At 45.1% G+C, this 20,754-nt stretch overlaps 7 protein-coding genes across 7 annotated transcripts; 6 read left to right on the top strand and 1 right to left on the bottom strand.

Annotated features, from left to right (window-relative positions):
- Positions 1-1,136: 1,136 nt before the first annotated feature.
- Positions 1,137-1,778, top strand: LOC108043071. Its single transcript, XM_017121615.2, has one exon. It carries the CDS (start codon positions 1,137-1,139, stop codon positions 1,776-1,778), a length of 642 nt encoding a protein of 213 aa, XP_016977104.2.
- Positions 1,779-2,120: 342 nt separating this feature from the next.
- Positions 2,121-2,958, top strand: LOC108043072 (autotransporter adhesin BpaC). Its single transcript, XM_017121616.2, has one exon. It carries the CDS (start codon positions 2,152-2,154, stop codon positions 2,881-2,883), a length of 732 nt encoding a protein of 243 aa, XP_016977105.2. The 5' UTR covers positions 2,121-2,151; the 3' UTR covers positions 2,884-2,958.
- A 378-nt stretch (positions 2,959-3,336) lies between these two features.
- Positions 3,337-12,008, top strand: LOC123038153 (mucin-2). The gene is made up of 12 exons (XM_044462041.1): positions 3,337-3,584; positions 3,668-3,891; positions 3,923-4,292; positions 4,455-6,863; positions 6,894-7,001; positions 7,140-7,247; positions 7,626-7,694; positions 7,766-8,202; positions 8,278-9,299; positions 9,337-9,480; positions 10,018-10,737; positions 10,803-12,008. Exons 1-12 carry the CDS (start codon positions 3,337-3,339, stop codon positions 12,006-12,008), a joined length of 7,065 nt encoding a protein of 2,354 aa, XP_044317976.1.
- Positions 12,009-13,225: 1,217 nt separating this feature from the next.
- LOC108051752 (flocculation protein FLO11) lies at positions 13,226-14,455 on the top strand. The gene has a single exon (XM_017133965.2). It carries the CDS (start codon positions 13,226-13,228, stop codon positions 14,453-14,455), a length of 1,230 nt encoding a protein of 409 aa, XP_016989454.2.
- Positions 14,456-15,330: 875 nt separating this feature from the next.
- LOC108051751 (extensin) lies at positions 15,331-16,581 on the top strand. The gene has a single exon (XM_017133964.2). The coding sequence runs from the start codon at positions 15,331-15,333 to the stop codon at positions 16,579-16,581; it is 1,251 nt and encodes a 416-aa protein (XP_016989453.2).
- Positions 16,582-17,816: 1,235 nt separating this feature from the next.
- LOC108051763 lies at positions 17,817-18,286 on the top strand. The gene has a single exon (XM_017133978.2). The coding sequence runs from the start codon at positions 17,837-17,839 to the stop codon at positions 18,284-18,286; it is 450 nt and encodes a 149-aa protein (XP_016989467.1). The 5' UTR covers positions 17,817-17,836.
- A 601-nt stretch (positions 18,287-18,887) lies between these two features.
- LOC108051750 (enolase-phosphatase E1) lies at positions 18,888-20,458 on the bottom strand. Its single transcript, XM_017133962.2, has 2 exons — positions 20,404-20,458; positions 18,888-20,335 (listed from the first exon to the last, which is right to left on the bottom strand). Exons 1-2 carry the CDS (start codon positions 20,456-20,458, stop codon positions 19,098-19,100), a joined length of 1,293 nt encoding a protein of 430 aa, XP_016989451.2. The 3' UTR covers positions 18,888-19,097.
- Positions 20,459-20,754: the final 296 nt, after the last annotated feature.

Below are 20,754 nucleotides of genomic sequence, written 5' to 3'. Positions count from 1 at the left end.
TGACTTCAAAGTTTTACCAAAATTCCAAAAATTGAATAAAAATCTTAAGAAACATCTTAACTAATAAATAATTTTGTTTTTATCTGATGATCCAGTAACGAGTTAAGCTGTTCACCGCAAAACCTTTTTTCTTGGAGGCGCCTACGGAGCTTGGCTTCGCAGCTCATTTATTTTTTGTTTTCGAATAAAATTTGTGAAAACATAGTTTAAATCTTGTACTTTGATACGCTCAATTAATAATTGATCTGACATAAACCGTATCGTGTGACAAAATTCATGAAAATAGGCCTTTTTTGGCCGAATTAACCACCCCCACCACTTAATTTTCATACAAAACCAGCTGTATAAAGCCCTGGGGATGTGAGGCAGTGCTGATTATGATATTATGCCTACTTTTTTCATTAACCACACGAGGGGGCTCTAACTCTTGTCTTAGCTACTCGAGCAGCATTCACGTCAACAAAGCTCAGGCGGAATAAAAATCCCTTTTCAACCCGTATTATAGAAATTAATGGCAGCAGTATTACAAAGCTCAGGCTGCGTACAATCAGTTGAATGAACCGTTCGACCAATTTGGATCCTACGGACCCTATGGACATCACGGAAACCATGGTCACTGCTGTACCCATCACCAAGACCTCGACTGCGAAGACCACACTACGCCACTTCGTTATCACTATGAGCCCCGCCTGAAATCAGTCCCTACGATCTGCATCGCATCCATCTCAGGAATACCATATAATCAAGTTCAATTCGTGGCAAAAATGTAAAAAATTAAGGTTTTTAATACTCCATTATAACGGATATCGAACATTCGGAAACTGATTTTTGTAAATTTTGCTTAAAGATTTACAGTTTTAATTTCCAAGTGTAAAAATCAAAACAAAAAACCAGTTCGGTAGCAAAATTGATTTGTCTTTTCTGCTGATTCCGTTCCAATATGCCGATTGTAAACGAATTAAAAAGGTAAACAAAAACCAAGAAAAGAAAGAAACTTAGGACAGACGCGATCGATTTCTCCGATCGCGAACTTATTAATGAACCAAAATTAGCATTTACATATCGGTGCAGACATTTGCTAAATATGCAAGCCCAATGCCCAGGCAGTCTTAGTTCAAAGTCGAACGCGTTTCGATATGAAACAAATCGTATTTCTACTGTGTTTAGTGGCAGTGACCAGTATTCGAGCAGGTGCAGGTCCCCCGACCCCAGAGCCGGAACAAATCCGAACAGCTCTACCCTGGCTATATCTTTTGACATATGCGGCAGCCCAGCCGCAGGTCCCTATCCGCAGACCGCAAGATGAGACGTTTACCGGCACAAACAGTGCGATCATGAAGCAACCCCAGTCCGATGAGTTGGCGAACTCTCAACAGACAAGCGATTTGGTACGCGAGCAATTCCTGCAAGGAATTCTACAGGGATTACAGCAGTCAGGGGCTGAGGCGAGTGCACCTACAATTTCACCCGCTTTGCTGGCAGACTTTATTGCACAGGCCACCACAACAACGCAAAAACCGGCGGTTGAGAAAGATTTGACTGGGGCCGATAACGATGAGGACTACGACTACATAGACTTTAAGAACGGATCTCGCATTAAATATGAGTTGGACGAGGGTGAGCAGCCGGTAAACAAAATTCTTCAGGCGACTACAAGCCGTTCAGTTACAAATCGACCTCAAAGCTTTGCCAGTGCCGTCTATTATAGACCTCCAACTAGATACGTATACTATAGACCTATTTATACCCCTTCTTTATATTACAACCGAGTTGGCTAAGAAAATATGAAAAGTCAGAGAGGATCGATAGAGATAAATTATTCATTTATTAGCGATATCTTTCAATAAAGGCCCGTAAAATAGAACTTTCTTATTATGACAAGACATTAGTTTGCTAAGTTATGCGAAATAAGCTTTCAGTTCACTTCTGTGATTTCACTAACCAAAACAATAAAAATTCAAATTACCGATTGGCATCTATACCAAGCCCAATTCGAATTTTGATTTGACGGCCGAGTTCCAGTCCGGTCTTTTGCAAGGCCCAGAGAAAACCCAATTTATGACACCCGACAGACTGTATAAAACTCATCGCATTTAGGAGTCGTCACTTTAGTTCTGAACTAACCGGAGCACCGTAGAATCTCTCTTCAAAATGCTGATTAAAACCATAGGACTGCTGTTTCTGTTGACTGGTCAGGCTTGGAGTCAGTCCATAAGCTTTCCTGTTTACACCGTGGGAAGTATTGTCTCCGCCCTAACAGGAGGTGGTGGAGGAGGTGGAGGCGGTGGAAGCGGTGGAGGCGGTGGAGGAGGTGGTGGAGGTGGTTCTTCGAGCAGCAACAACAACAACGCTCAAGCTCAAGCAGCATACGCAGCCAATCTGAATGCATATTACTACCAGTTGCAGCAGTACAACCAAGCTCTGGCTTTCTACCAATATATTGCCTCTACCGCTAACAATGGACAGGCTCCTGGCACGAACACTGCAGCTCCTGGCACGAACACTGCAGCTCCTGGCACGAACACTACAGCTCCTGGCACGAACACTGCAGCTCCTAACACAACCACTACAACTACAACTACAACAACTACAACTACAGAAGCACCATCCACCTCCACCGCAGTGATACCCTCGAACACGAATACTACTTCAACGGCGACGTTAAACAACCGGTCTCGAACCACGCCACTGCCCTACCACTATGTTGCCAGCCCACTGATCAGTCCCTATGATCTGCACCGCATCGGTTCCAACCCCATTTATGTCAGTGGCTCCGCATCGGCGTCGTCTGGAGCTCAGTCCTCGCCAGTATATGTCCCACAAGAAAACATTTATCGTGGCGCACAACCATCTCCTTACTTTGTATACGGTGGAAAGAAATAGAATTCCGATAAAACGAAAAAGCTTTGGTGTAACTTACATATACGACAATTAATTTATTCAATAAAAACAAACAAAAGCAAACAATAAACTAATGGGCTTTCTTTCGCGAGATAATTGATTCCAAATCGAGGAATCAAGATTTTCAGAAGCGTAACTCACACCCCAAGCAGTTGCCGAGTGATTGGCTATGGCTTAATGGTAAAGCAAAGAACAAATTAGCATCAGCTGCTCCAAAAACGTTGTTCGTCTGCTTAAAACCTTCCCTTCGCTAAGGCCCGTGACTTAAAAGCTATAATAAGTTAAAATTAATGAAGTTAGTTCTGTCCAACCTATTGTTCGTGCATAGTGCCATTTTAATTTTACGACTTCTGTGGTCTGTATAAAACTCCAGGTGTCCAGCCGCAATCACATCAGTTCTAGGCTAACCAGAGCGCCGGCTTATCTCAGCTCGGAATGATATTAAATACCGTCAGCCTATTGCTTTTTCTAGCCAGTCTGGCTTGGGGGCAATCAATAAAAATAAGGATACCTGTGTGGGATGCTTCCACTTTGTTTACACGGCTCACAGGAATTAGTATCAACTCAGGAAACAATAATAGCCCAAGTACATCAAATAATAATCAGCAGGATAACGACTACAATAATTATCTGAACGACTATTACAACAATTATTGGGCAAACGCATACCAGAATCAAGCACCGTATGACCCTTATGGATATGGATATTTCGGTCCATATGGGCCCTATGACCCCAATCAGTTTCAACCGGAGACCACAACAACAGCTACAAACCCAACAACGGCGTCTACAACTACAACTGTAAGCCCAACAACGTCTACAGCGCTACCTGCATCCACTACGACAGAATCAACCACAACAACTACTACAAGCCCGTCAACGGAGTCCACAACTACAACTGTGAGCCCAACAACATCTACTGCGCTACCAGCATCCTCTACCACAGATTCAACCACTACAAACCCAACAACGGAGTCTACAACTACAACTGTGAGCCCAACAACATCTACTGCGCTACCAGCATCCTCTACGACAGATTCAACCACTACAAGCCCAACAACTGAGTCTACAACTACAACTGTAAGCCCAACAACGTCTACAGCGCTACCTGCATCCACTACGACAGAATCAACCACAACAACTACTACAAGCCCGTCAACGGAGTCCACAACTACAACTGTGAGCCCAACAACATCTACTGCGCTACCAGCATCCTCTACCACAGATTCAACCACTACAAACCCAACAACGGAGTCTACAACTACAACTGTGAGCCCAACAACGTCTACAGCGCTACCTGCATCCACTACGACAGATTCAACCACAACAACTACTACAAACCCGTCAACGGAGTCCACAACTACAACTGTGAGCCCAACAACGTCTACTGCGCTACCTGCATCCCCTACGACAGATTCAACCACTACAAACCCAACAACGGAGTCTACAACTACAACTGTGAGCCCAACAACATCTACTGCGCTACCAGCATCCTCTACGACAGATTCAACCACTACAAGCCCAACAACGGAGTCCACAACTACAACTGTGAGCCCAACAACATCTACTGCGCTACCAGCATCCTCTACGACAGATTCAACCACTACAAGCCCAACAACGGAGTCCACAACTACAACTGTGAGCCCAACAACGTCTACAGCGCTACCTGCATCCACTACGACAGATTCAACCACAACAACTACTACAAACCCGTCAACGGACTCCACAACTACAACTGTGCGCCCAACAACGTCTACTGCGCTACCTGCATCCACTACGACAGATTCAACCACAACAACTACTACAAGCCCGTCAACGGAGTCCACAACTACAACTGTGAGCCCAACAACATCTACTGCGCTACCAGCATCCTCTACGACAGATTCAACCACTACAAGCCCAACAACGGAGTCTACAACTACAACTGTAAGCCCAACAACGTCTACAGCGCTACCTGCATCCACTACGACAGAATCAAGCACAACAACTACTACAAGCCCGTCAACGGAGTCCACAACTACAACTGTGAGCCCAACAACATCTACTGCGCTACCAGCATCCTCTACCACAGATTCAACCACTACAAACCCAACAACGGAGTCTACAACTACAACTGTGAGCCCAACAACGTCTACAGCGCTACCTGCATCCACTACGACAGATTCAACCACAACAACTACTACAAACCCGTCAACGGAGTCCACAACTACAACTGTGAGCCCAACAACGTCTACTGCGCTACCTGCATCCCCTACGACAGATTCAACCACTACAAACCCAACAACGGAGTCTACAACTACAACTGTGAGCCCAACAACATCTACTGCGCTACCAGCATCCTCTACGACAGATTCAACCACTACAAGCCCAACAACGGAGTTCACAACTACAACTGTGAGCCCAACAACGTCTACAGCGCTACCTGCATCCACTACGACAGATTCAACCACAACAACTACTACAAACCCGTCAACGGAGTCCACAACTGCAACTGTGCGCCCAACAACGTCTACTGCGCTACCTGCATCCACTACGACAGATTCAACCACAACAACTACTACAAGCCCGTCAACGGAGTCCACAACTACAACTGTGAGCCCAACATCTACTGCGTTACCTGCATCCACTACGACAGATTCAACCACTACAAACCCACCAACGGAGTCTACAACTACAACTGTGAGCCCAACAACATCTACTGCGCTACCAGCATCCTCTACGACAGATTCAACCACTACAAGCCCAACAACGGAGTCCACAACTACAACTGTGAGTCCAACAACGTCTACAGCGCTACCTGCATCCACTACGACAGATTCAACCACAACAACTACTACAAGCCCGTCAACGGAGTCCACAACTACAACTGTGAGCCCAACATCTACTGCGTTACCTGCATCCACTACGACAGATTCAACCACTACAAACCCAACAACGGAGTCTACAACAACAACTGTGAGCCCAACAACATCTACTGCGCTACCAGCATCCTCTACGACAGATTCAACCACTACAAGCCCAACAACGGAGTCCACAACTACAACTGTAAGCCCAACAACGTCTACAGCGCTACCTGCATCCACTACGACAGATTCAACCACAACAACGACTACAAGCCCGTCAACGGAGTCAACAACTACAACTGTGAGCCCAACAACATCTACTGCGCTACCAGCATCCTCTACCACAGATTCAACCACTACAAACCCAACAACGGAGTCTACAACTACAACTGTGAGCCCAACAACATCTACTGCGCTACCAGCATCCTCTACGACAGATTCAACCACTACAAGCCCAACAACGGAGTCCACAACTACAACTGTGAGTCCAACAACGTCTACAGCGCTACCTGCATCCACTACGACAGATTCAACCACAACAACTACTACAAACCCGTCAACGGAGTCCACAACTACAACTGTGAGCCCAACAACGTCTACTGCGCTACCTGCATCCACTACGACAGATTCAACCACTACAAACCCAACAACGGAGTCTACAACTACAACTGTGAGCCCAACAACATCTACTGCGCTACCAGCATCCTCTACGACAGATTCAACCACTACAAGCCCAACAACGGAGTCCACAACTACAACTGTGAGCCCAACAACGTCTACAGCGCTACCTGCATCCACTACGACAGATTCAACCACAACAACTACTACAAACCCGTCAACGGACTCCACAACTACAACTGTGCGCCCAACAACGTCTACTGCGCTACCTGCTTCCACTACGACAGATTCAACCACAACAACTACTACAAGCCCGTCAACGGAGTCCACAACTACAACTGTGAGCCCAACATCTACTGCGTTACCTGCATCCACTACGACAGATTCAACCACTACAAACCCAACAACGGAGTCTACAACTACAACTGTGAGCCCAACAACATCTACAGCGCTACCTGCATCCACTGCGACAGAATCAACCACAACAACTACTACAAGCTCGTCAACGGAGTCCACAACTACAACTGTGAGCCCAACAACGTCTACAGCGCTACCTGCATCCACTACGACAGATTCAACCACAACAACTACTACAAACCCGTCAACGGACTCCACAACTACAACTGTGAGCCCAACAACGTCTACTGCGCTACCTGCATCCCCTACGACAGATTCAACCACTACAAACCCAACAACGGAGTCTACAACTACAACTGTGAGCCCAACAACATCTACTGCGCTACCAGCATCCTCTACGACAGATTCAACCACTACAAGCCCAACAACGGAGTCCACCACTATAACTGTGAGCCCAACATCTACTGCGTTACCTGCATCCACTACGACAGATTCAACCACAACAACTACTACAAGCCCGTCAACGGAGTCCACAACTACAACTGTGAGCCCAACATCTACTGCGTTACCTGCATCCACTACGACAGATTCAACCACTACAAACCCAACAACGGAGTCTACAACTACAACTGTGAGCCCAACAACATCTACTGCGCTACCAGCATCCTCTGCGACAGATTCAACCACTACAAGCCCAACAACGGAGTCCACAACTACAACTGTGCGCCCAACAACATCTACTGCGCTACCAGCATCCTCTACCACAGATTCAACCACTACAAACCCAACAACGGAGTCTACAACTACAACTGTGAGCCCAACAACATCTACTGCGCTACCAGCATCCTCTGCGACAGATTCAACCACTACAAGCCCAACAACGGAGTCCACAACTACAACTGTGAGCCCAACAACGTCTACAGCGCTACCTGCATCCACTACGACAGATTCAACCACAACAACTACTACAAACCCGTCAACGGACTCCACAACTACAACTGTGCGCCCAACAACGTCTACTGCGCTACCTGCATCCACTACGACAGATTCAACCACAACAACTACTACAAACCCGTCAACGGAGTCCACAACTACAACTGTGAGCCCAACATCTACTGCGTTACCTGCATCCACTACGACAGATTCAACCACTACAAACCCAACAACGGAGTCTACAACTACAACTGTGAGCCCAACAACATCTACAGCGCTACCTGCATCCACTGCGACAGAATCAACCACAACAACTACTACAAGCCCGTCAACGGAGTCCAAAACTACAACTGTGAGCCCAACAACATCTACTGCGTTACCTGCATCCACTACGACAGAGTCAACCACAAAAACTACTACAAACCCGTCAACGGAGTCCACAACTACAATTGTGAGCCCAACAACGTCTACTGCGTTACCTGCATCCACTACGACAGATTCAACCACAACAACTACTACAAGCCCGTCAACGGAGTCCACAACTACAACTGTGAGCCCAACAACATCTACTGCGCTACCAGCATCCTCTACGACTGATTCAACCACTACAAGCCCAACAACGGAGTCCACAACTACAACTGTGAGCCCAACAACGTCTACAGCGCTACCTGCATCCACTACGACAGATTCAACCACAACAAATACTACAAACCCGTCAACGGAGTCCACAATTACAACTGTGAGCCCAACAACGTCTACTGCGCTACCTGCATCCACTACGACAGATTCAACCACTACAAACCCAACAACGGAGTCTACAACTACAACTGTGAGCCCAACAACATCTACTGCGCTACCAGCATCCTCTACGACAGATTCAACCACTACAAGCCCAACAACGGAGTCCACAACTACAACTGTGAGCCCGACAACGTCTACAGCGCTACCTGCATCCACTACGACAGATTCAACCACAACAACTACTACAAACCCGTTAACGGAGTCCACAACTACAACTGTAAGCCCAACAATGTCTACTGCGCTACCTGCATCCACTACGACAGATTCAAACACAATAACCACTACAATCCCTACAATGCAATCCACAACCACAACTGTGAGCCCAACAACATCTACTGCGCTCCCAGCATCCACTACGACAGATTCAACAGCAACAACTACTACAAGCCCGTCAACGGAGTCCACAACTACAACTGTGAGCCCAACATCTACTGCGTTACCTGCATCCACTACGACAGATTCAACCACTACAAACCCAACAAAGGAGTCTACAACTACAACTGTGAGCCCAACAACATCTACAGCGCTACCTGCATCCACTGCGACATATTCAACCACAACAACTACTACAAGCCCGTCAACGGAGTCCACAACTACAACTGTGAGCCCAACAACGTCTACTGCGTTACCTGCATCCACTACGACAGATACAACCACAACAACTACCACAAGCCCGTCAACGGAGTCCACAACTACAACTGTGAGCCCAACAACATCTACTGCGCTTCCTGCATCCGCTACGACAGAGTCAACCACAACAACTACTACAAACCCAACAACGGAGACCACAACTACAACTGTGAGCCCAACAACTTCTACTACGCTTCCTGCATCCGCTACGACAGAGTCAACCACAACAACTACTACAAACCCAACAACGGAGACCACAACTACAACTGTGAGCCCAACAACATCTACTACGCTTCCAGCATCCACTACGAATGATTCAACCACAACAACTACTTCAACGCCGACAACGGAGTCAACAACTACAACTGTGAGCCCAACAACATCTACTGCGCTTCCTGCATCCATTTCCACAGATTCAAGCACAACAAGCACTTCAAACCCAACAACGGAGACCACAACTACAACTGTGAGCCCAACAACATCTACTACGCTCCCCGCATCCACTATCACAGATTCAACAACAACATCCACTACAAGCCCAGTAACATATTCAACGACAACTGTGAGCGCAACAACATCCACTGCGCTTCCTGCATCCACTACGACAGATTCAACCACAACAACCACTACAAGCCCAACAATCGAGTCCACAACTACAACTCTGAGCCCAACAACATCTACTGCGCTTCCTGCATCCACTATTACAGCTTCAACCACAACAACTACTAAAAACCCAACAACGGAATCCACAACTACAACTGTGAGCCCAATAACATCTACTGCGCTTCCTGCATCCACTTCCACAGATTCAACCACAACAACTTTTACAAACCCAACAACGGAGTCCACAACGACAACTGTCAGCCCAACAACATCTACTACGCTAGCTGCATCCACTACGACAGATTCAACCACTACAAACCCAACAACGGAGTCCACAACTACAACTGTGACCCCACCAACATCTACTGCGCTACCTGCATCCACTACGACAGATTCAACCAAAACAACCACTACAAGCCCAACAACGGAGTCCACAACTACAACTGTGAGCCCAACAACATCTACTTCGCTACCTGCATCCACTGCAACAGATTCAACCACAACATCCAGTACAATTTGCCTAAATTTTCCTCAACTTCCAATTTGTCAATCCGCTACGACGACGGTGAGCGCAACAACATCTACAGCGCTTCCTGCATCCACTATCACAGGTTCAACAACAACATCCACTACAAGCCCAACAACCGAGTCCACAACTACAACTGTGAGCCCAACAACATCTACTGCCCTTCCTGCATCCACTATTACAGATTCAACCACAACAACTACTAAAAACCCAACAACGGAATCCACAACTACAACTGTGAGCCCAATAACATCTACTGCGCTTCCTGCACCCACTTCCACAGATTCAACCACAACAACTTTTACAAACCCAACAACGGAGTCCACAACGACAACTGTCAGCCCAACAACATCTACTACGCTAGCTGCATCCACTACGACAGATTCAACCACTACAAACCCAACAACGGAGTCCACAACTACAACTGTGACCCCAACAACATCTACTGCGCTACCTGCATCCACTACGACAGATTCAACCACAACAACCACTACAAACCCAACAACGGAATCCACAACTACAACTGTGAGCCCAACAACATCTACTTCGTTACCTGCATCCACTGCAACAGATTCAACCACAACATCCAGTACAATTTGCCTAAATTTTCCTCAACTTCCAATTTGTCAATCCGCTACGACGACGTTGAGCGCAACAACATCTACAGCGCTTCCTGCATCCACTATCACAGGTTCAACAACAACATCCACTACAAGCCCAACAAAAGATTCCGCAACGACAACTGTGAGCCCAACAACATCCACTGCGCTTCCTGCTTCCACTACGACAGATTCAACCACAACAGCTACTACAAACCCAACAACGGAGTCCACAACGACAACTGTGAGCCCAACAACATCTACTACGCTACCTGCATCCACTACGACAGATTCAACCACAAACCCAACAACGGAGTCCACAACTACAACTGTGACCCCACCAACATCCACTGCGCTTCCTGCATCCACTACGACAGAGTCAACCACAACAACCACTACAAACCCAACAACGGAATCCACAACTACAACTGTGAGCCCAACAACATCTACTGCGTTACCTGCATCCACTACCACAGATTCAACCACAACAAGCACTACAAACCCAACAACGGAGTCCACAACTACAACTGGGAGCCCAACAACATCCACTGCGCTTCCTGCATCCACTACGACAGATTCAACCACAACAACTACTACAAACCCAACAACCGAGTCTACAACTACAACTGTGAGCCCAACAACATCTACAGCGCTTCCTGCATCCACTATCACAGATTCAACAACAACATCCACTACAAGCCCAACAACAGATTCCGCAACGACAACTTTGAGCCCAAAAACATCCACTGCGCTTCCTGCATCCACTATCACAGATTCAACAACAACATCCACTACAAGCCCAATAACAGATTCCACAACGACAACTGTGAGCCCAACAACTTCTACTGCGCTTCCCGCATCCACTACGACAGATTCAACCACTACAAACCCAACAACGGAGTCTACAACAACATCTACGCTAGCTGCATCCACTACCACAGATTCAACCACAGCAACCACTACAGACCCAACTACGGAGTCTACAACTACAACTGTGAGCCCAACAACATCTACTGCGCTGCCTGCATCCACTATCACAGATTCAATAACAACATTCACTACAAGCCCAACACCAGATTTCGCAACGACAACTGTGAGCCCAACAACTTCTACTGCCCTTCCTCCATCCAGGACGGCAGATTCAACCACTACAATTTGCTTAAGTTTTCCTCAACTTCCAATTTGTCAATCTCCTAAAGCGGTGAACATTAAGCAAAGTAAATCAGAAATGTCTGATATTAATGTGTCTGGTACTGTCTTTAAGCCAGAACAACAACTGGCAATTACGTCGATGCCTCAATCAGTGACATCGCTCTGTTTCTTTTTTCCTCGTCTGTGCTTAAAGCCGGAGGAGGCTCAATTCGTCCGTCTTACCGATGGTAATGGAAAACCCCTGTTGTTGATATCACCAGTCGAGGCACGATCCGCAAAAACTCAACAGCAACCAACCTTATGGCGTGTCATAAGTAGAGCGATTGGACAAGATGTAAAAACGATTCGATAAGCTATTTATAGCAACGGAATATATGTTTTTGTCTGAAGTGAACAACTGGCTATATGGGTTATGTTTTATTCACCTTTTTATAAATAAAAACATAATTTTTGTTGTACTCAATAATATCTACTGAATGAATATCGTGGAGGACCACACTACAAGATAAGATTAAATATAATTTGTATGTAGGATTGGTAAAGTTAGTTTAAGTTAATCACCCTATAATTAAGTCAGAAGTAACAGCAGAGTCCAGCTTTTGTATTTATCTTAAGTTTATTTTTTGAATAGCCGTATTTATTTAATCGAAGTTATAAAAAGACTTGGCTTGTTGATTAAAAGTAAAGGAGTCAGAAATGTCTCCATCTCAGCGTTAGGGACATCAGATCAGAATTTAAATGTTTGTGATTATACTCTCTTTATTCAGAAAAAAAAATAGGATTGGGCAATAAACTTTTAATTTTTGGTAAGTATTGACAAAGAGCAGTTAAAATTGGGATAGCGTTCAAAAAAACATCTCATTAGTTCGAGTACGAAATGTTACTGTCATTGGCAATTTTGTATTTCATAAACCATGTGACTAAAAGTATGTTAGCTTGTCGAAAACTTATATACCAAATTGTTTTTTTTTTTGGTTGATTGCTGGTTTTCTTTAATAAAAGTATAATTTTATCAGTGCCGAATACCAAAAAAACAGGAAGCCACAATTAGAAAGCAGCTTGTCTAACACTATGACTATGGAAAACAATCACCTAGCTAGTTTGACGATTGTATTAAATATAAAGCTCTTGGGTCGCCTATTGCTCTGGGGCAACATCAGTGGTTTTATTATTTTCTGATATGTCTATAAAAACGTTTTTAGAACTTGGTTGCAAGCTTAGTTTGGATTTAAGCATTAATGTAAGCATATCGATACGTAGCAATGATTTCATGGCTAGCGTTTTTTATATTAGTGGTCACAATACCAGTTTGGTGTGACAGTCAAAAGGAATCTTTCAGATTGAACATGCCACTCTGGGATGCGAGTGATCTTTACTCACGCTTATCCAACGCCTTTGGCGCTGCAAGTACTACACAATCACCGCAGGCGACCGTAGCTGCTCCTTGGGATGCTTTTTACAACGCCCTTATACAGGAAGCTTACAAGAAAAAGCAAGGAATGTATTCTGCCAGCGATCTGATACCTGTTGAACCTTTGCCTGTGCCTGTACCTGTACCAATGCCCCTCCCTCGTCCTCCTCGCCCACTGCGGCCTCTAAGGCCGCTAATTCCAAATAGGCCAAGACCCAGGCCAACCAGAAAACCCACTAGAAGAAGCACCACAACCAGACGGCCAACTAGAACTACCAGAAAAACCACAACCACTCAGAAAGCTACAACATCGACAACGAGTACTTCAAGCACTAGTGCGGTAAGCAGTTCAACAGTCGCACCTGCAACCAATTCAACGACAGAACAACCATCAACAACAGAAGTTTCTTCTACGACTGGAGGATCTTCTACCACAGGAGGATCTTCTACGACTGGAGGATCCTCTACGACTGGAGGATCTTCTACTACTGGAGGATCTTCTACGACTGGAGGATCTTCTACGACTGGAGGATCTTCTACTACTGGAGGATCTTCTACTACTGGAGGATCTTCTACTACTGGAGGATCTTCTACTACAGGCGGTTCTTCGACAACGGGAGGATCTTCTTCTTCATCTTACCGAATCAGAGCAAAAAAACTAAAAAAAACTACCACAGCCAATCCGCTCTATTCGTATCATAGTCAACTCCAGAGTAGTCCTGCTTCAACTCCGACGGTCCTTAGTTTAGAGGGTCAGCACACAACCACTGGCGACCTCCGCCCTGAGTTGCAACTAACAGTGCAATCAGCGCCTCAGTCTATGACGACGCTGTGCCACAACTATCCACGACTTTGTGCTAAGCCCGAGGAGGCGCAGTATGTACGGCTAACCGATGGATTTGGCAAGCCCATGCTTCTCATAACACCTGGAGGTGTGGCAAAACCTCCACTTCTCACGACAACCATATCACGTCCTTTTAACCTGGAGCCAAGACCCTCTGGTTTGCGGCCATCCCGACGAAAAAAACCATCCAGGAGTAAATATATTTACCGTTTGATCAAAAAAAGGAATAATCAATAATCAACCGTTACTGTTTTCTGTTTAAATAAATTAAAAATGCAAATTAAAAAACCATATTATAAAAGTTTAACGAGAATGTGGCCTTAGAATGACTGTTTACATAGTTTTTACATACAACTCCGAGAACATTTTTTATTTACAGCTAAACAAATAATTAAAAAGTTCTACTTGTACTAAATCGAAACCTGGGTATTATCCGCCTGATTCCCCAGCTTAATTTTTCTAATTTAACTACTTTACATTCATCAAAATTTCTCAGAAAATAATTTATTTTTAAAAAGTTGTTCAAAGAAAATGTTCAATTCATAGTTTTTAATGATCGGATGATTGTATCGGATCTTCTATTCTGCGGCTACAAATAGTAGACTACTTACTCTTGGAAACAATATCAGTGCAATACAATATATGCTCTCGTGTGTCGGCTTAGTGATTTTTTTTCCAGCAATGCAAAAATCCCGAAAGGAATTAATGAGAATGAAAATACTGGCTGCTGATAAGAGTGCCTCGCGCAGCATGAAGAACCCGTTACAGATCCGATCAAGTCAAAGACAGTCATACGAAATACAAAAATGATGTTAGAAAATAGAAAACATAAATTTCTTGCTAGATGACTGAGTCAAAGATTGTGGCACAAAAAAGCTCGTAGTCAATAAATTATGACGTTCTGAAAGGCATCAGTCTGAGACTAGCGTATCACAAAAATAGAGTTAATATAGCTAAGTAATGAGTTTAAGAAATGACCGATATAGTTTTAAAGTTTGTTGGCCTTTTATTTTATTGCGATCAGTGATTAATAATCCATTTCTGCAAGATGTTATGGAATATATAAAGGCGCTTATGACCACTCCACACCAGTCTGTTCTGTTACTGGGAGCATGCAACTGCTTAGAAGTACAATTATCTGGGTTTGGCTTTTCGCAGCTGGACCACAATGGCTTATTTCGTTGACCGCTGGCTTTCAGGTGCAAGTCCGTATACCCGTGTGGGATGTAGGAGGCATCATCTCCCGATTTACTGGTCTCACCAAGGGACATGGCATCGATCAGAAGAAGAAAGATCGACCCAACCATGAAGAGTATTGGCCGCCCTCATATGGATACTATGATCCACCACCCCCAATTTATCCTCCGCCGCCATACTACCCATATCCTCCGTATGTGCCACCAACCAATCCGCCGTGGCCAACAACTGAACCCCCTACGAATCCACCAACAAAGCTTCCAACTAAGGCACCTACTAAGTCACCAACTAAAGCACCAACTAAGCGACCAACTAAGCCATCAACAAAGCCAACAACTAAGCCAACAACTAAGCCATCAAAGAAGCCAACAACTAAGCCAACAACTAAGCCATCAAAGAAGCCAACAACTAAGCCAACAACTAAGCCATCAAAGAAGCCAACAACTAAGCCAACAACTAAGCCATCAAAGAAGCCAACAACTAAGCCAACAACTAAGCCATCAAAGAAGCCAACAACTAAGCCATCAAAGAAGCCAACAACTAAGCCAACAACTAAGCCATCAAAGAAGCCAACAACTAAGCCATCAAAGAAGCCATCAAAGAAGCCAACAACAAAGCCAACAACTAAGACAACCGAATCTCCAACCGATGGAACAACAGTTGTGACAACCGAGATAACAACAGACTCAACAACTGTTGTAACAACGGACGCAACAACTGAGAAGCCAACTGAGGCAACAACTGATGCACCAACTGAGGCAACAACGGAGGTAACAACTGAGGAACCAACTGAGGCACCAACTGAGGCAACAACTGAGGCAACAACTGAGGATCCTACTGAGGCACCAACGGATCCACCTTCCCGAGACCTCTGCTCAATGTACCACTATCTTCCAGAGTGTCAAAAAACTAAATCAGTGCACCTGAAAAACAATAAGTTAAGTAATGTAGTACATCCCGAAAAGAAACTCTCGATTGAAACCATGCCGCACTCGGTGACATCGCTTTGTTTCTACTATCCCCGTTTGTGTATGAAGCCCGAAGAAGCTCAATTCGTGAGATTGTCGGACGAGAATGGAAGGCCATTGCTCCTAATATCCCCAGTAGAAGGAAAACATTCGCAAACTTTATCCCAGAATAGACTGAACGGTAAAAAGATTTCTTAGATGATCGTGTCAATTTCTTTGCAATAAATGAATTTAAAAGTTAAAACAGAAGTACTTGCTGATTAATTCTATTATTAATGAATAAAGTTGGATTTACCCCATACATTTTCCTTTTTATTTTTTTATTTCAACACTCAGATAATCCTGTTTGGCTTTATTGAATGCCCTCTTCCACGTTTTGTATAACGAGCCTTAGAGACCCCAAATTATCTGTAAAAACTTGCGACTTTTAAAACTGAAATGAACATCATAGCGATTCACCTACTTTTCAGGTGAGCAAAATGGAACGGAAACCAATATTGTTGGCTTAAGACACCTGGATTAAACGTAAAAACTGATGCTCTGTCGTAAATCACATTGACTTAGCAGATACTTTATTTAAAGATCGGTTTTTAAAAATGTTTTAAATTGCGAATAAATATCAATTTATAATTATTGCTAATTATGAGCATTGATCCTTAAGAATACGTTATAGGACTGATATTTATTGTTTACCGGCCTTTGCTCTCTTATGGTTTTACATTATTGTAGCTTTATTTGAATCTAGTTAGAACTCTTATAATATACTATATAAAAGTATTGGTTATTAATTTGTTGCTTTAAAGCTAATCTTTTTTAGTTGTGTCAACCGATACACAGTGTGAAATCTGATCTAAACCTCTGCTTCTAATATCCAAAGTCACAATTTGTTCCTGTCATCGGTGCCGAGGGAATGACTTCGCTGCTGATGGTACCTGGTGGAAGAGGAAAGAGTCAGCTGCCCGGGGCGTGCAAGCAGTGGATGGTTGAGACCCACGCGAAGACCTGACTGGCGGAGACCATTAAAAGATCATATCTTACTGAGCCATGGAACACAGCTGATATACTCTCTGATAAATAAAGTTTTTAAAGTTTAAACTCCATATCGTTCACTCTTTGTTATGTCCAAAACACTTAAAATTTACAGATTGGAACTTTATTCACTGTTACTAGAAACAGCAGTGGCTATCAGTAATAGAAAAAAATATGGAATATAAATAAATAGTGATAAACTCTTTGAGAAATACAATCTTTGGAGCTGAAAATTCCACACCATACTTTCTATCTGAAACCCATTGGAACTTTATTCTCAATTCTTTTGACTTGACAAAGATGACAGCACTCGAAGCGAGTCTATTCAAGCAAACTGGTTTCAGTTGCCCCACTCCACTTGGCCATCTTTCCAAAACGACCAGTCCAAGTTCAGATTCCTGAGGAGGTGGTAGGTGAAGTAAAAATGTGCTCCGGCGAAGGCTTTCGAGCCTTGTTCCTGTTTTGCATTCTAGCTCGGTGGTGTGAAGCTGCCCCACTGCTCCAAGATGAGGCACTGCAGCAACTCGGGCAGCTGAATTTGACCCAGGCAAAGCTTATTGCAGACAACCCTTCCGTCAAGTGCAGCCTGACCCCGAATCTTTGCGACTGGCAACTGCATCTGTACGAGGGTCACGGATTTAGTGTGCCACTTGTCCAGGCAGTGGAAAGTCCCCCCACCCGAGCACCCTCGAAGGCTGGTCAAGAAATCTTTGGATTGGGCCACCAGGACGGTGGGGGACAGCATCAGCTGTTTATTTTGGCCGATATTGAGCCCAAGACGAGACGAAAATTGAGAAGAAAAAGAAAACTCCGGCGACGAGTCGCTCTTAATCACTTAAGTAAACAGAAATTTGTCTTACTGGTCGTTCAATAAATAACCGAAATGAATTTATATACATACTTTAATCATTTTTATTATCATCTCTCATTAAGACCAATCAATCAGCGCAAAGATTTATTTCGGCTGACTCACAGTTCGGAGGCAGTCAGTCTGTGAAAGACATTCCACAGCCATAAAAAAGATTCTGAGCTCATTAATGTCGGCTTGGTTCACGCTTTACCTGCCGTGAACTGTTTGGGCCGCGAATGGAAGCCGTCGAACCACTTTCAACTTTAACCTGTGACGGCTTGGGTCTAATGCCCGTTAAGCTGTCTACAAGTTATTTGACTAGAAGTATACCGTCGGGGTTCTGGCCTCCTCTATTTGTTTATTCAAATATGAATATATGGGTTTTTAAGTGCCCAGCCAAGCTTTTGTCTCTGATCAGGGGACTTTTAATTAAGTCATCTTTGTTGTCGCAGCATCCCTCATTGAATATAGACGTTGATGACTGTGAAATGATGATTATGATGATTAATAAAGGCAGTTATTTGAAATAAAAGTGAAAGTCGAAGCGGTGGCTAAAGAATAGGGGGAATCACCGAACTGGTTTAACAGTTTTCGTACAAAAATCAGTGAATACGCATAGTCCTTGTGAGCTTTATCAATCTTCGTTTTCCGTTTTATTATAAATCATTGTGACCATAAGCATCAAATGGCCACATACCCGACTTACTAGCTATTTGATCAGTACACCAAGTTGAGTCCCAGCGGAAATTCAATTCGCCGTCCGGTCGGACCCCCTATAAACACTAGTCCCGGAACCCCAAATACCCAAAGGGCCCGACCGCCGAAAACGCTGGCTTCACACATCATCCGTGGAACGCTCGTCATCGGCATCGTCGGCGATGGTATCATAAATCGTATTCAGAAATTTTCTAATTTCCGTATACGGGAGAATCTGCCACCAATTTGTCGTAGTTTCAATTTCCTCCTCCATTACTCCCGCGTTTGCAGGACGTCTCTGGGATCCCTGGCGACGTTTATCCTTGCCCTTACCCTTGCCCTTACCCTTGGTATTCGTTGTTAAGGGACGATGCGTGCTGATTTCCGGTGATTGTGTTTCCAATTCCTTCGCCGGTTGCTTCACCATCGATGGACCACGACTTGGTCTCAGGATGGGGTTAGTTTCTGGGGAAGGAGTGCCGGGAACCGGGCTAGTGACAACTCGGCTCGCTGTCATCTTTGTATCAGTTTCGTTGGACGCCTTTGCTCCTGTTGGCGTTTGCTTTCGCTTGGCCTTCGGACGGTGGGGTCGGGATCTGGTTTCGTCCTTCTTTTTCTTGCCGGAGTGAGCCTTTGTGCTCGTGTCACCGGCATTCTCAGCTGTCGGCCGGCTGACAGGCTGCTGCATTCCTGTCGATGCCATATCGATAATTGTCCCACTCGGGGCCATAGTTTTCTTCACACTTGTCAGGGATTCCCCCGCAGGAGCTGTCGTCGGGGCGTTTGAGGCTGAGGCATCTTCTTTACCGATTTTATCCTGTCCAGCTATGGCTTCGGTTTCTGCTGCATTGTTCTCGGGAAGCTCTGGCAGTGTCAGCTTTACCTTTAGCGGCTCCTGCTGCTCCTGCTGCTGCCTCTGGGCCATAACTTCCTCGACGACTGGTTTACGTTCATGGTCGGTGGCCAGGGTATTCAATTGCACTATCTTCTTGGCCCCTACACTTTGCACATGGAACTCGTTCGAGTATAAATTGTCCTGTGCGTGCAGACCCGAGTTCATTTGCAGCGGCATTAATTGCATGTTTATGGCCGGCTCCTCAATTGTTTGGTTCAGCTCACTGGCTCGGCTCTGCCCTGCCATCGGCAGGACCTCAACCTCCTCGTCGAGGTTCCTGTAGTGGGACCTCTGGTCAGCGGATCGACGACTGTGCTGGGAGATCTGCTGCAGCAGGTGGCCCATCGGGGGAGAATCCTGCGACGATCGACTGGATGTGGCCAGGCGACCGGCGAGGTTCATCCGCGGCTTGTTGTAGGCATAGACATCCACATTGAACACCCCGTGGGTGGGTGCTCTACGCCAATACCTGGCAGGAGTGGCTGCAGGGAAAGGTGGTCAAGGGTGAGCAATCACTGTACTTTCACTTAAACACCTGGACGGGGCTTACCTCTGGCCACAAGGGCCCAAGACTGGATTAGCAACAGCAGCAGTGGCAGCTTCATTCTGGCTAATACATATTTTAGGCGTTGGCTCCGGCTACGACTAAACCGATTTTGGACCACTCGACCAATTTTATGGCCATCCGATTTGGGTCAGTCCGCAACTAATTTGCATCGACGGTTCATGTTTGGCAATGTTCTAGGAATGTGAAAACACAGTGGACCCCGCTGAAGCTCAACACGATTAAAATCTAACATGTTATGGACATGGAATTTCGTCGAGATGACGGTCCACTGTTCTCGGTAACTGGTTTCCCTGAATCGATTCCGAGCAACGGCACTTTTGGCCTTTGCCAAGA

This window comes from Drosophila rhopaloa, unplaced genomic scaffold (genome assembly GCF_018152115.1).
Source record: "Drosophila rhopaloa isolate 14029-0021.01 unplaced genomic scaffold, ASM1815211v1 contig_115, whole genome shotgun sequence".
In the NCBI taxonomy this organism is placed as follows: domain Eukaryota; kingdom Metazoa; phylum Arthropoda; class Insecta; order Diptera; family Drosophilidae; genus Drosophila; species Drosophila rhopaloa.
Note: the sequence above shows the minus strand (reverse complement) of the source record. Positions and strands in the feature narration are given on the sequence as shown.